The sequence below is a fragment of the Hemicordylus capensis genome, chromosome 5 (genome assembly GCF_027244095.1).
Source record: "Hemicordylus capensis ecotype Gifberg chromosome 5, rHemCap1.1.pri, whole genome shotgun sequence".
NCBI classification, from domain to species: Eukaryota; Metazoa; Chordata; class Lepidosauria; order Squamata; family Cordylidae; genus Hemicordylus; species Hemicordylus capensis.
The window spans coordinates 258,507,828-258,521,544 of NC_069661.1; the positions used below are offsets into that span (position 1 = coordinate 258,507,828).

At 53.2% G+C, this 13,717-nt stretch overlaps 1 protein-coding gene across 20 annotated transcripts in view; it reads left to right on the plus strand.

The window, feature by feature from the left end:
* Nucleotides 1–13,717, plus strand: part of SHANK3 (SH3 and multiple ankyrin repeat domains 3) — a 463,679-nt gene that overhangs the window by 119,471 nt on the left and 330,491 nt on the right. For all 20 annotated transcript variants that reach the window (XM_053255561.1, XM_053255566.1, XM_053255564.1 and 17 more), the window contains exon 4: nt 2,817–2,888. In XM_053255561.1, the coding sequence (XP_053111536.1) occupies nt 2,817–2,888 (72 nt within the window). The remainder of the gene's footprint in view (nt 1–2,816; nt 2,889–13,717) is intronic.

Below are 13,717 nucleotides of genomic sequence, written 5' to 3' on the forward strand. Positions count from 1 at the left end.
GTGGACCCCTGGCAGAACGGGAGGCCAGACTGGGTGCTTTCAGTAATTGCCCAGGGCCTCACCTACCTATTAGGAGCCCATTTGCCAGTATCAATGTGGGAGATCGCTTTGGTGTGCTTTAAAAATCAGCTTAGCACTTCGTTCTGGCAGCAGAGACTCCGTGGGCTGCTGCTCTTATCAGATGGCCGAGGCGGCAGCCGCCTCCGCCATCCATCCGTGCTGGCCTGTAATATTTTGCCACCTAAGTCGCTGAACTGCCTGATGGGGGAAATCAGTCGCGGCTCGTCCTAACGTGCCAGGGGGGCACCGAAGGAAGTCCAACTGCCTCTGCTTCCCAGCAGCAGCTCGAGTGGCGCCTCTCTCTCCTGCCCTGCCCAAGAGCTGCACTGCTGGCAGGCGGGCCATTCATCAGGTAGAGCTGCACGGGTAACTATGACGAAGAGCCAGTCTGCCTGCAGCGCAGCTCTCGGGCAGGGCAGGAGAGAGAGGCGCAACCCCCAGCTGCCTCCTTTGGCAACTCCCGGGCTCATTAGGATGTGCTGCTGCTGCTGCTGCTGCAGGAAGAAACGTGTCCCAGAATCCACTGCATTGTTGCCGACGATGCTGGGATGCACTTCTCGGCTGGCACTCTAAGAATGATTCTCCCCCCCCCCCCAAGTGGCAGCTGGGGCTGCTCAAGTGGGGTAGAAGCGTGGCCTGCAGTTTCCTGAACACCCTTCACTCTCATTTTTGAAAAGAGATGCCGTATGAACCGCCACTCAAGCATCTGGTCAGGAGACTGGAGTTAGCAGCCTGGGACACATCTTAGCTCAAAGAGCAGCCCTTTCCACGTCTGAGTTCTGCAGAGACTCCTGGCTGAATGCCAAGGAGCCCAGGGCCTGGTTACTTTTTTAATTTGTCCATCCGTTCTGAAATGTCACCCTTTGCCTGTTCTCTGAGATGTGGTTCTCCAGGGGCAGCAGGGCCGCCCAGCAAATGATTCACCACCGAGCTAAATTTAGGAAGGGGGATGCAGGAGGAGCTGGAACACTCTGTGGCTGGACCGGGGGTGGCGTTTGGGCAGAAGCCTGTGGAACACTGCAGTCCCACCCAGGGAGGGAAGCCTCGCTTTCGGGGTCTTCTTTGGACCCTGCCTCTATGTGCGTTTGTTTTTCTCTGCACAGCTGGGGGCAGGATCTTGGTTTTTGAACATGAAAGCCAAATGTACGGTAAAGAAGAGAGCACTAGGAATATTTCTATACCACTCTTCTACCAAAGTTTTCAAAGCGATTTACATAGAAAAACAAATAATAAACACACAGGATTTTCTCCCTTCTGCTCTTAATGTAATAAATGCATAAGGTTTTCCTTTCCTGCTTCTCTGGTTCACTCCGCCCTGCATTCTGCATGCTCCTGAGTTCCAGCTTAACCATGAGAATTCCTAAAAATTCACCTTAGAATTGGTGCATGCACAGTTTGTCTTAGCTTTTGGTTTCTTCTTGTCTCCCCTCCCATTCTGCATCGCACAGCCAAGGGGGGTGGGAAAAGCAGTTTTGATGTGATTGTACATATAATTGCATCACACTTCTTTTGGTGTGGTGTTTTTGTTGATTTTTTTATTTGTGGGGTGGGGGTGGAGGATGTAAGTATGTATTAAAGAGTGCATATGCCATCACTCTGCCTTCAAAAGGAGAACCAGACCAGTGCACAAGAAAAATAAGACAATAATATAAATACTGTCTGCTGAAAACATAAAACCAAAAAACAGATTTGGTCTTTTTAGCAGCCAGCAGCCAGCCAATTCGTCAGGCAGAGATGACATCAAAATCACTCATCTAGAGATCTTGTGCAGAGCCAAATGCTTGCTGGAAATGCAGGGTGCTCTTCAGCACCTTCTGGAAGAGGGTGATGGAGGGGGCCAGATGGGCCTCATGGGGCCCCCACCTATCTTTCCAGCGCAGTCCCAACCCACAGGGGTCATGATCTGGCTGCTCTTGACTGAGGAGAATTAAGGCAGGGTAGGGCCAGTGATGAAACAGTAATGCCTTGAATGCCACACGTGCCTAGGAAGCTGCCTTTTACAGAGCCAGACCGTTAGTCCATCCAGTGTAGTATTGTCTCCAGCAGGGCGATTCCCCTTCGGCCCTCCTGCAGATGTGGGAGTCCTACTCCCATCCCCTCTGACACAGCGAAGCAGCCCTGGTCTATGCTGAGAGGCAGCAGCTCAGCAGGCTTTCAGGCAGAGAAGGGGATTCCTTTCCGTCTTCTCTGGAGATGCCAGCGAATGCAGCTGGGACCTTCTGGATGCAAAGCCCACACTTGTCCACTGAGCCACAGTCCCTCGTGCCACTGGCCCCCTGGACTGGCCGTGACAGGTGGGGTTGGAGTCACTTCCCCAAGGCCAATATTTTGACCCATCAATTACCAAATAGCTTGTGCTGAACATGCCCAAGAGATCTCCATGTCCCTCCACAAGACCAGGCTATCTGCGTCAGGCTTGCTCTGCCAGGGCAGACAGAGAGGCGTTCTGGGTGCCTGCTTCACAACTGGCAGTTCATCCAGAAACTATGTAGAAGAGGAAGTGTGACTCCCTTTCTGACCTTTGGGCAGCCCAGAGTGGGGCAATTTTCACCTTTTAAACACACACACACAGAGGATGTGTTTTTCTTATTGATGGCATGACGTTGTGCTTTGAATGGATGTTTGTCTCCCTGAGCTTGAGGGAAGATGTGTTAGAAATCAATAAGGTTGCTGAAGGCAGTGACGGATGGCCAGGGTGGGGCTGAGCTCTCCTTCCTTTGCGGGTGACATGTCTCCCCTTTGCATTTCTCCTCTAGTTCCGGTACAAGAGGAGGGTTTACACCCAGAGCCTGCTGGATGACAAACAGTTTGCCAAGTTGCACACGAAGGTAAGAGAGGGACGCCTTCTGACGACGGGTGATGCTGACAGCCTGTAGATGGCAGGAGGTCTTTGCCTTCTCAGGGCCAAAAGATGGACGGCGCTGGCAGGCCAGTCTCTGATCCTGGGAGACAGCTCCCAGGACTACCCGGCATGACCCTGGATTTTGCACACACACTCCCACCATCAGGGGACGAGGCAAACAGTTCAGGGAGTGCAATAGAGTAGAAAGACCCAGTAACCTTGGCCCAAGTGACTCCATGCCACCAGAATCCCCTGCACCAGAGGAAGAACCAGATTCAGCACTCCCACCATGACCCAAAGGTACAGCCCTCCCCTTGACTCCGAGAAGTCCCTTGAGGACCTGCCAGCCAAAGCAGAGATTTCCCAGAGCCTCCAGTCCAGGATTAGTCCACACGTCCTTCCCCAGGAAAGAGGTGCGGAGAGGGGGGGCACTCTACCTGTGCAGCAACGATCAAAACTTCCAGTCAGTGTCTGAAGTTTTGCTGGAGCAAGATCTTGCTGGAGCAACATCCGTTTTACTTGGCTGTGCTCAGCTCTCACTGGTTTGTTTGGAGCTGTCTGAGGTCCTGACCCCCTTACCTGACTCTGCTTCCCTTGGAGCTGTCCAGGGCCTACAGCTCTCTTGGGATTCTGACCAGCACCCAGGTCCCCCTGTCTGGAACAGGAGAGCCCCAATCATATGTATAAAGTAGGTGGTGGGAGGGATCCAGATTAAGGACCAAAAGGGGCAGGTGGGGCAGGAGTGCTGTAGCCTCCACCCCCAGGTGCTTCTCTCCCAGCAAGGCTTATTTCTAGCATCAGGCTCCAGCTGAGGGAAAAGCAATATCAGGGCATAAATTGTGGGGAGGCAAGACATGGGTGACAGGGGAGGAGAGAGAGTTTGGCACAATCTGCCTGCCTGTTTGCCCCTTTGGCCTTTAAGGCGGCACTCTCTGCTTTATTGGTGGCTTAGAAGCCGTGCCTGTAGCTCAGTGGCAAAGTCCCTGGTTGCATACAGAGGGCTCCAGGATCGGCTCCTGGCAGCATCCCCGCTGAAAGGTCTAGGTGGCCAGTGATGAGAAGGAGATCCTGCCAGAGGCCGTGGAGACTAGAGCAGGTGCCTCTCAGAGCAGGGGCTTGACGGATCAGGGCCATGCGGCAGATTCTGATCTAGGGTCTGCCAATGTCACGCGCCATTCTGCCTCCTCACCATGCTTGGCTGCTGAGTTTATTATTTTATTTATTTATTTTACATATTTCTATACTGCTCAAAAGGTACCTTACATGCTGTGGGAGAGGGAACTCAGCTCCTTCCTTTCAGCCACTGCTCTGCAAGTGATGTGTGGGGAAGTGAGCACCTGCATAGAGAAGGGCAAGCTCAGCAGAGGCTGGACTAGAGCCATCTCCCATCTCCTCCATGGTGGTTTCGGCCCGTTGGGCAATTGGTTGCCTGTTTCTGCTTCTGTTCAGCCTCCCCCCCCCACCCCCCCCCCCCCCCACCCCCAGCTGTCTGCCAGTGTTTGAACTGTGTGCACGCATCCCAGCACTGAAGTCTTCTGACATTGTGTGATAATGCACAACCTCAACTGCGTCTGCGTGATCCTTGGTGTGCTGACTTGGCCCAGTTGACTTTGTGCTGCCTGTGGGTCTGTTCCTCTGCCACATTCCCAGTGGGGAAACTTCTTGGCAGGAAGGGGTCACTGCCAGCCTGGAGACCCTAACTCTAACCCAGCCCTTCTCCCCAGGTGTGACGCTGCTTCCGTCCCACCCTCCTTCCCTTCGTTTTGTGGCCCCACACAACGGACGGAGGGCAGAGTGGTCTGCTTTCCGGAGGGCCCCAGCAAGGGGGGGGCAGCTTTTCCTCGGGACATTTCCCACGTGCCCAGGAGCAAATGCAGGGGGTTGCCCGGGGGATGTCCCTCCCTCCCGCCTTCCTGCCACCACTTGGCTCTGCCCGGCCTGGGGGAGGGCCACACACGCCCCTCAGAGGTGGGGATCTCTGGCCTTGGCCAGTGGCAGGCCTGGGCTGGAGGCTGCGTCTGCTGCCCCAGCGGCTCCCATTGTGTGGAAGGGGGCGGGCTGTGGAGAGAAGGGCAAGTGAAGGGAGCCTCTCCCCGCCCTTCCTCCTTGCGGAGGGCCAAGCCGGCTGCTCGGGGCTCCAGCTTGCCGAAGGTCCTCGCCTGGTTCTGGAGGCGCTGTGCAGGTCTGGGGGGCGCTGAGAATCCTTGCTGTTGCCGGAGCCAATTTTTTCCTCTTGTGCCGGGAGGAAGAGAGAGCCTGGGAAGTTCCAGCCAGCCTGGAAAACAGCAGTTGCTGGGCGGGGGAAAACATTGCCGCAGATGCAAAGCAGAGAGCAAGGAAACGCTCTCCCTGGAGGGCTGGTTTGCCCAGATGGCTCTCTCTCCCCCAGCCTGCAGCCTGGCCCTGCCTCCTGGGACTCTGCTGCGGCAGGAGCCGCTGGGCCACTTGGGCTGGCCGGTCTCATGCTAGGCTTGGATTTTGGATGGTTTGGGCTGCTTGATTCCCAGCCCAAGGCTGGAGGCAGATTGCAGTCCATCCTGACCTCATTTTAAAGGAGGATCAGGGCAAAGACCACTCCGCCTCCAGTAATGCGTGCCCCCCACCGGCCTGTGAGACGCTCACGGGCATGGCAGGCTGCTGGTGAATGCCCCCTTTCCTTTCTCCTGCCTCTCCTGCCCCGTCTTCAGAACTGCCCACTGAGAACAGGGAGGCCAAGCACCAGCAGGTTGCCCACGGCCTCCCAGGTTGCTTCTGGGCTACTAGGCAGGGGTCGAAACCTGGGCCTCCTGCAACTTGATGTCACTTGCTGGTGGCCCCAGCAGGCTAGCTCTGCAGTGACGGCTCTTTTCCTGAGGGCCTGGGAGTCACCCCTGCACTGCACAGCCCGAGGAAGCTGCTGCACAGAAAGCGATGGGAAGCGCTGAGACCGGCCTCTGCCAGAGTTGTTTTTGTTTTCCACTTCCTTCTGCCTGATTTGTGCAAAGGAAGTGGATTGACTGATGTCCCCTTTTGCAAAAAAGAAAAACACCTTCTAAGGCATCAGGACTCTTGGCTGCTCTCTGAAAATGCTCACCCGGTACTTTAGAGCTGTCATCATGGGTGACTTCAGTTACCCACACATAGAGTGGGTAAATTCTCAGACAAGTCATGACAGAGAGGTCCAATTTCTAGACACGCTGAATGACTGTGCCCTAGAACAGTTGGTCATGGAACCTACCAGAGAGAAGGCAACCTTGAATTTAATCCTGAGCGGCACCCAGGACCTGGTGCATGATGTCAGTGTCATCAACCCTGTAGGGAACAGTGACCATAGTGCAATCAAATTCAGCATATTTTCAAGGAAAGAATCTCCAAGGAAGTCTAACACAGACACTTTGAACTTCAGAAGAGGAAACTTCTCCAAGGCACTCTCCAGACTAGACCATACAATGGGGCCAGGACATATCTCGGAAGTGTGCTTCCACACTTCCTGCATCGAGACACCGCAGTCCCTATGTGGACAGCAGGGCATCGCTCTCCTTTCACATGCCTTGTTTTGAATTTAATCACTGTGATATAGAGCTAGGTTGTCTTATATCTGGCGTGAAAAAGTTGCTGTTTTCTGGGTTGTTAGTTGCTGCGAAACTGCTCCTCCTGCTGTGTACGTTTTGAATGTGACTTGCCCAGAGGCATTTTGCTGCTGATGAGCAGCTAGTCTGGAAAGCACCCAAAAGAGGAGTTTGGTGAAAAGAAAACTGAATGGGAAAATCAGGAGAGTCACTTCGCTTCAGAATGCATGGAGTTTATTTAAAACCACAATAATAGAAGCCCAGTTAGACTGTATACCAAAAAGGAGGAAAGGTACCACCAAGACTGGGAGGATGCCAGCATGGCTAACAACAAGTAAAGTCCAGGAAGCTATAAAGGGGAAGAAAATTTTGTTCAGAAATTGGAAGGCCTGCCCAAATGAAAAGAACAGAAAGGAACACAAACTCTGGCAAAAGACATGCAAGGAGACAATAAGGGAGGTGAAAAGAGAGTTTGAGGAACATTTAACTAAGAGTATCAAGGGGAATACAAAACATTCTTTGAATGGAAAGCTTCCAGGGAGGAGTTTGGACTGTTAGATGATGAGGGAGTGAAAGGGATTATTAAGGAGGATAATTAAGGAGGATATGGAAATTGCAGAGAAGCTAAATGAGTTATTTGAATCTGTCTTCATGGCAGAGGATACTGAGCATATGCATGTGCCTGAACCAAGCTTCTCAGGGGCGCTTTCCAGACTAGACCCTGCAATGGGGTCACGACATACCTCTGAAGTGTGCTTCCACACTTCCTGTGTCATGACACCGCAGTCCCGACGAAAGCGCCAGGGTGCCGTTCATATGTCAGATGCCTTGTTTTGAATTTAACCCCTGTGACTTAGTGCTACAATGGCATTTATCTGGCATTAAAAAGGTGTGGGTTTTTTGGGTTGTTAGTTTTCGTGAGACTGCTCCCCCTTCAGGTTTTATGTTTTGAAAGTGATTTGCCTGAATGGAGCATTTTGCCACTTTTGAGCGGCTAGTCGGGAAAGCACCAGACAGAGGCTAAAGAACTGAGTGAGATAGAGGTGACGAGAGATGGTGTTCTAAACTGTTTAAAAAAATTAAAAATTAACAAATCAACAGGGCCAGATGGTATCCACCCGAAAATCCTTAAAGAACTCAAGTGTGGAATTGCCAAACTCCTTGCAAAAATATGTAACTAATCCCTACAATCAGGCTCTGTACCGGAGGACCGGAAGGTAGTCACAGTAACACCAATTTTCAGAAAGGGGTCCAGGGAGGATCTGAGAAATTACAGGCCGGTTAGCCTAACATCCGTTCGAGGCAAATTGATGGAAAGCATTCTCAAGAATAAAATTGTTAAGCATATAGGAGAACAGGCTCTGCTGAAGGAGAACCAGCATGGCTTCTGGAAAGGTAAATCTTGCCTCTCCAACCTTTTCAATGACTTTGAGTGTGTCAACAGGTTTGTGGATAAAGGTGATCCAGTTGACATAGTATACCTGGACTTTCAAAAATCTTTTGACAGTGTTCCTCATCAAAGACTCTTGAGAAAACGTAGCAGTCATGGGATAAGGGTAAAGGTTCATGTGCAGACTGATAACTGGTTGAAGGACAGGAAACAGGGCAGTTCTCTAAATGGAGGGAAGTAAGAAGTGGGGTCCTCCAGGGACCGGTGCTTTTTAATTTATTCATAAATGATCTAGAAGTTGGAGTAAGCAGTGAGGTGGCCAAATTTGCAGATGACACCAAGCTATTTAGGGTAGTGAAATCCAAAAGAGATTGAGAGGAGTTAGGGTGCCTCTGATGGTACTGGTACTCAGGATGCCTCTGAGTACCAGTTGCAGGGGAGTCATAGCAGGAGAAAGGGCATGCCTTCAACTCCTGCCTGTGGCTTCCAGCAGCATCTGGTGGGCCACTGTGTGAAACGGGATTCTGGACTAGATGGTCCTTGGGCCTGATCCAGCAGGGCTCTTCTTGTGTTCTTATGAGTCCAAAAGGATATCTCCAAACTGGCTGAGTAGGTGACAAAATGGAAAATGCAGTTCAATGCTGAAAAGTGTAAAGTGATGCATATTGGGGCAACCCCCTCCCCACCTCACGTCACGTATATGCTGACGGGATTTGAGCTGTCATTGACTGACCGGAAGAGGAATCTTGGGGTTGTGGTGGACAGCTCGTTGAAAGTGTTGATTAATTTGCGGCAGCTGTGAAAAAGGCCAATTCCATGCTAGGGATCATTAGTACAGAGATCAGAAATAAAACTGCTAATATTATGATGCCCTATGGTGTGGCCAATTTGCAGTATTGCATGCAGTTCTGGTCACCATGTCTTAAGAAGGACACTGTAGAACTGGAGAAGGTGCAGAAGAGGGCAACCAAGATGACCAGGGGCCTGGAGCACCTTCCTTATGAGACAGGCTACAGCATCTGGAGCTTTTTTGTTTGGAAAATAGGCGACTGAGGGGAGACATGATAGAGGTCTATAAAATCATGCATGGTGTGGAGAAAGTGGATAGAAATTTTTCTCCCTTTCTCATAACACTAGAAACAGGAGTCATCCAATGAAACTGATCGCCAAGAAGTTTAAGACTGATAAAAGGAAGTACTTTTTAACACAATGCATAATCAACTTGTAGAATTCTCTGCCACGAGATGTGGTGACAGCCAACAACCTGGATGGCTGTAAGAAGGGTTTGGATCACTTCATGGAGGAGAGGTCTATCAACGGCTACGAGTCGGAGGGCTGTGGGCCACCTCCAGCCTCAGAGGCAGGATGCCTCTTGAGTACCAGTTGCAAGGGAGTGTGTGTGTGTGTGTGTGTGTGTGTGTGTGTATATAATTTGTACACTAGTTGTGCTGCCAGCAGCTCTGAGAGTAGCTCATTAGGAATACAGATGGAGAAGCAGAGGGAGAAAGTGTGAGTGAGTGACATGCAAGCTGTGTACTTACAGTCCGCTCTGGGCCAGAATTCTATGTCAGTAAGACCGAGAATCTTCTCTCGCTCAGAGTTTGCGATGAGCCCTCTTCACATGGCCAGTGTGGGCCACGCTGCCTGCTTCCCAGTCCTCGCATTCATCAGATCCACGGTGGTTGGTTGGTGTGAAGACAATTATGCTGCTGTGGCTTTGAGAGTTAGGAAGGGCCAGTTGAAGCCCCCAAGAGTCTCGCCACAGCCAGAGGGAGCTGGGCAGCGTTCCCTCTTGGCATTCCCCCCCTCTGTTTTTTACACTGCTAATATTGTAGATCAGGGGTTGCCAGCTGGGTGTCCCCAGATGTTGTTGGACTACAACTCCCATCATCCCCAGCCACACAATTGCGGCTCAGTATGGTGCAAGTTGTAGTCCAGCTGTGTCTGGGGACACAAACCTTGTTGTCGCAGAGGAGCTCAAATCTCTTCCTGTAAATGGTGAGGCACCAGCTTAGTCGACGCAAACAACCCTTCTCCATTCACGCCGTTCAGTGCGGCCCGCAATGCACGGCCATCCCTGGGGCCTGTGACTTGTCTGCAGACACGCTGAGCAACTGTAGACCCGCTTGAGACCGCAAACCAGCTGATGGAAGGCAGATTCGTTGCGACTAATTCTATTAGATTCTGAAACACTTCCTCACAATAGCATTGCTTTAAGGCCGGCCAGATTCCTCGAGCTCACATTCCTTCCTCTGAGGGGAGCCTTTTATGAGAGGGCGCTTTCGGACCATGCCCCTTCTTGATGTGCCAAACCAGCACTGACAGGTCGGGGCCAGAGTGCTGCTGAAGGGCGAGTCCAGTCCGTCTTCTGCCTCCCGCTGCACAGAGCCTGTTTCTCCTCAGGGCTCCCCTGTAGCCTGCTGGGCTCTGTGTGGATTCTCTAAAGGTCTTCTGCTTGATGCCTGATTGAGCCGAACGTGTCCCTTGCAGGACGGTGAAGATCACGGTCACCACTGACAAGATCAGGAGCAAGGTTGTGCTTTTGTGCTTGTGGAGCATATTGGCTGCAGAGTGCAATTCAGGGAGGCTGTTCTCACGAGCAGCCTAAGCCAGGCCAGGGTAGCCCAGCCTGGGCTAGTCTGCTTGTGTGGAGTGCTGGGATCGAGCCCGATCCTGGCGCTGCTGTCCCATCTCACCCAGCATTTTACCCCGGCTTTGAGCTAGGGTTAAGGGTGCAAGCGCTCCTGTGACCCCTGTGCCTGCACACAGCCTGAGCATACACAGAGCCCCGGGGAATCTTCCAATACACCGCGCTCATTGCGTGGTGCATTGTGGGATTCCTGGAGGCTGGGAAAACAAGTCCTAGCCTGCAGAGATCTGTGCTGCATGGAGCATTGTGCATTGTGTGGGCACAGGGCAGCATGCTGAAGAGGAGCTCCATTGGTCATCTTGAGGGCAAGGCTAGCGGGACCCTGTCTCTCTGCCCCCGCCCTCGCCCTCCCTCCCTGCCCATCGCTTGGCCCTGGGCATGGCCTTAGTATGTGAAATGCAGGTGGGGGGTTCTGTCCTGTTCCAGGTGGGGCTGCCCTATGGCCCAGTCAGAGCCTCTACTGAGGCATAGATCTGGGTGCTGGTTAGAGTCCCAAGAGGGACCCAGACACTGGGCAGTTTTGCAGGGGTCACAGCTGAGCAAAGAGATCAAGATCCTGGACAACTTTGAGCACAGCGAGCTGAGTAAAACCAAGTAGATGGGATGTTGCTCCAGTGAATGGAGCTGACTGAAGGTTTCCGTAGCTGTTACAGGCAGACTAGTTTGGCCTCCCCTTGCGGCGGGTGGGTGGGTGGCTGCAAAGGGCCTTGCCTGCTTTGGTAGGCACTGAGGAGGGATCTCTGGGCTTCGGCCGAGTCAGGGGGCCAAGGCCCCGGGCTGTATTCTTGGGTCACGGCAGGGGCCTGCGGGGGCAGCAGCTGCTCCTACTGGCATGGGGTTGCCTGGCATTTGAGTCACAGGGCCATCCCCTGAACTGTCCCTTTCATCCCCCAGTTGGCCGGGTGGTGGTGGGAGGTTCCCCAAATCTCAGGCCATGAAATTTTGTCTAAACCGATCATGGTTCCCACACTTTTCTATAATGTCCTTTGTGGCTACATTCATTTGTGAGCAGGGATGGCCTTGGAGCTGAGGGAGGAGGAGGAGGAGGAGGAGGAGGAGGAGGAGGAGGAGGAGGTGGAGGAGGAGGAGGAGGACCACCAAGGGGAGGCAATAGGGGTGCCTGCCGCCTGGCCCAGCGGATGGCCCCATCACCAGGCCACAGAGACCCGAGTCTTGTGGCCCTGACCCGGTGAGGCATGCCTGTCACAAGGGGAGCTGGGGAGAACGCCGGCCTTGGGTGAGGGTGCAGGGTGGCTGACACACCTGGAGCTTGGGGGGCGGGGGGGGCAGCCGAATCCAAGAACCCCAGCGCCTCCTACTGAGTCCTTCTGCAACTCCCCCCTCCTCACAATGTACAACTGTGTTTTGTGGATTATCACATTGTTGATCTGAACCATTGTGTGGTCATGATGACGATTTCCTGAACTGTAGTACTTGTATTTCATTAATTTACGTCCCACCTCCCAATTTGTAGCAGATCTGCAGGGCAGATCAGAAAATGGAATAATAAACGCCAATGTGGAATACAAATATGAGAAACCATTTTCAAAATTCAGATAAAGCCAAAACAAGGCCAGCTCTAAAACTGACATCTCATGAGCCCATAGCAGAGAGAGAGAGAGAGAGAGAGAACTCTCTTCCAGGCTGCAGTTGGATTGTGTGAGTTAATCCTTGAGCTGATACTGGGAAGTCTGGCAGGATCTCAGCAGTCCCCTGCTAACAGAGCAAAAAGGCACCTTTTAGAAGTGGTGATTTTCTTTATTTGGCACGGGGAGAGCAACTGGCCCTATCCATCCCCAGCACAGCATCCCTCCAGTGTCTGTTGCTGGGATCTCTCTTACGTTTCTTTTTTAGATTGAGAGCTCTTTGGGGACAGGGAGCCATTTTATTTACTTATGTATATCATTGTAAACTGCTTGGGGGACTTTTGTTGGAAAGCGGTCTATATATATTTGTCGTATTCGTACTCAAGCTTGAGTTGCCTCCAGACTGAGTGTTCTCCACGTGGGTCTGCCCTTGAAAAGCATCGGGGAGACTCTGGTTCAAAAGGCTGCTGCCGGTTGGCTTTCTGGGGCCGGCCAGATGAAGCAGACCCCGGCAGGCTGATCTGGTCTGCCCTGGCTCCCTGCTTGCTTCTGGGCTCAGTTCACAGTGCTGGTTCGCTCCCTTTGGCACCCTGGAGGGGCTGCCACCTCCTGAGGTTCCCCGCCAGGCTCTCCGCTCTGCTAGGCGTCCTCCTGCTGCCTGGAGCACCACGGCGGCTGGCAGCTGGCGGGAGGCGGGGTGAGAAGCGAGGGCTCTGTGTGTGAGGCGCTGCAGGCCCCCTCCCGGGAAGCCCGGCCCCAGCCCATTCTCTTTGCTCCTCTTTTGCCAGTGGCTGCAAATGGGACTCATCCTAGAAAGCCCGGGGGGCGGGGCAGGGCGGGGCGGGGGCGCCAGAGGAGGCGCAGCTGCCTCTGCTTCCCGGCAGCAGTTCAGGTTGCTCCTCTCTCTCCTCCTCTGGTTAACTGTGCAGCTCTACCTGACGAATGGCCAACCTGCAGGCAGTGTGGGGGAGAGAAGAGCCACCCAAGCTGCTGCTGGGAAGAAGCAGAGGCAGCTACAACTCCTTGGGGGCCCCCCATATCGTAAGGATAAGCGGCTACTGCCTTTGGGGAACCGGAAGGTGAAGGACTGTCTGCTGCTGGGACTAGATGGGCTCTCTTGCTGTTGTCTTTTGATTGCACATTTCTTGTTGTTAGCCGTATGCATAGGGAAGAAGCAGAACATTTAACGACACGGACACACATGCATGTGCATGCGCACCCCCCCCCCGGATTAATCAATATAGGGAGGGTGCCTGGGGTCCATGCCTAGGCCTCCCCCGCCTGCCTTTGGGGCTCTTTCCCAGGGAGGAGGGAGTGTCAACAGGTGGGTTGCGTCTGCATCCTTCCTTCTCTGGCATGTCACGCCGTGCGGGTCAGGCAGCAGCAGAGGGGCCTGTTCAGGACAGCCGGCCGGAGAGGCGAGAGGTGCACAGAGGCGGTGGGAGGGGAGCAGGAAGGGGGGCTCCCGCCTGTTGTTGCTACTTTGCTCCGAGGAAAGCTCGCTCGGAAAGCTGACCCTCACGTAACTTATCCCCTTGGCCCAGCTTGCCGCTGTTTTGCTTGGCCGGAATCAGGCTTGTGGAATGTGTGTGTGTGTGTGTGTGACTGTGAGTGTGTGAGAGCGACGCCCTCTCCTGCAGC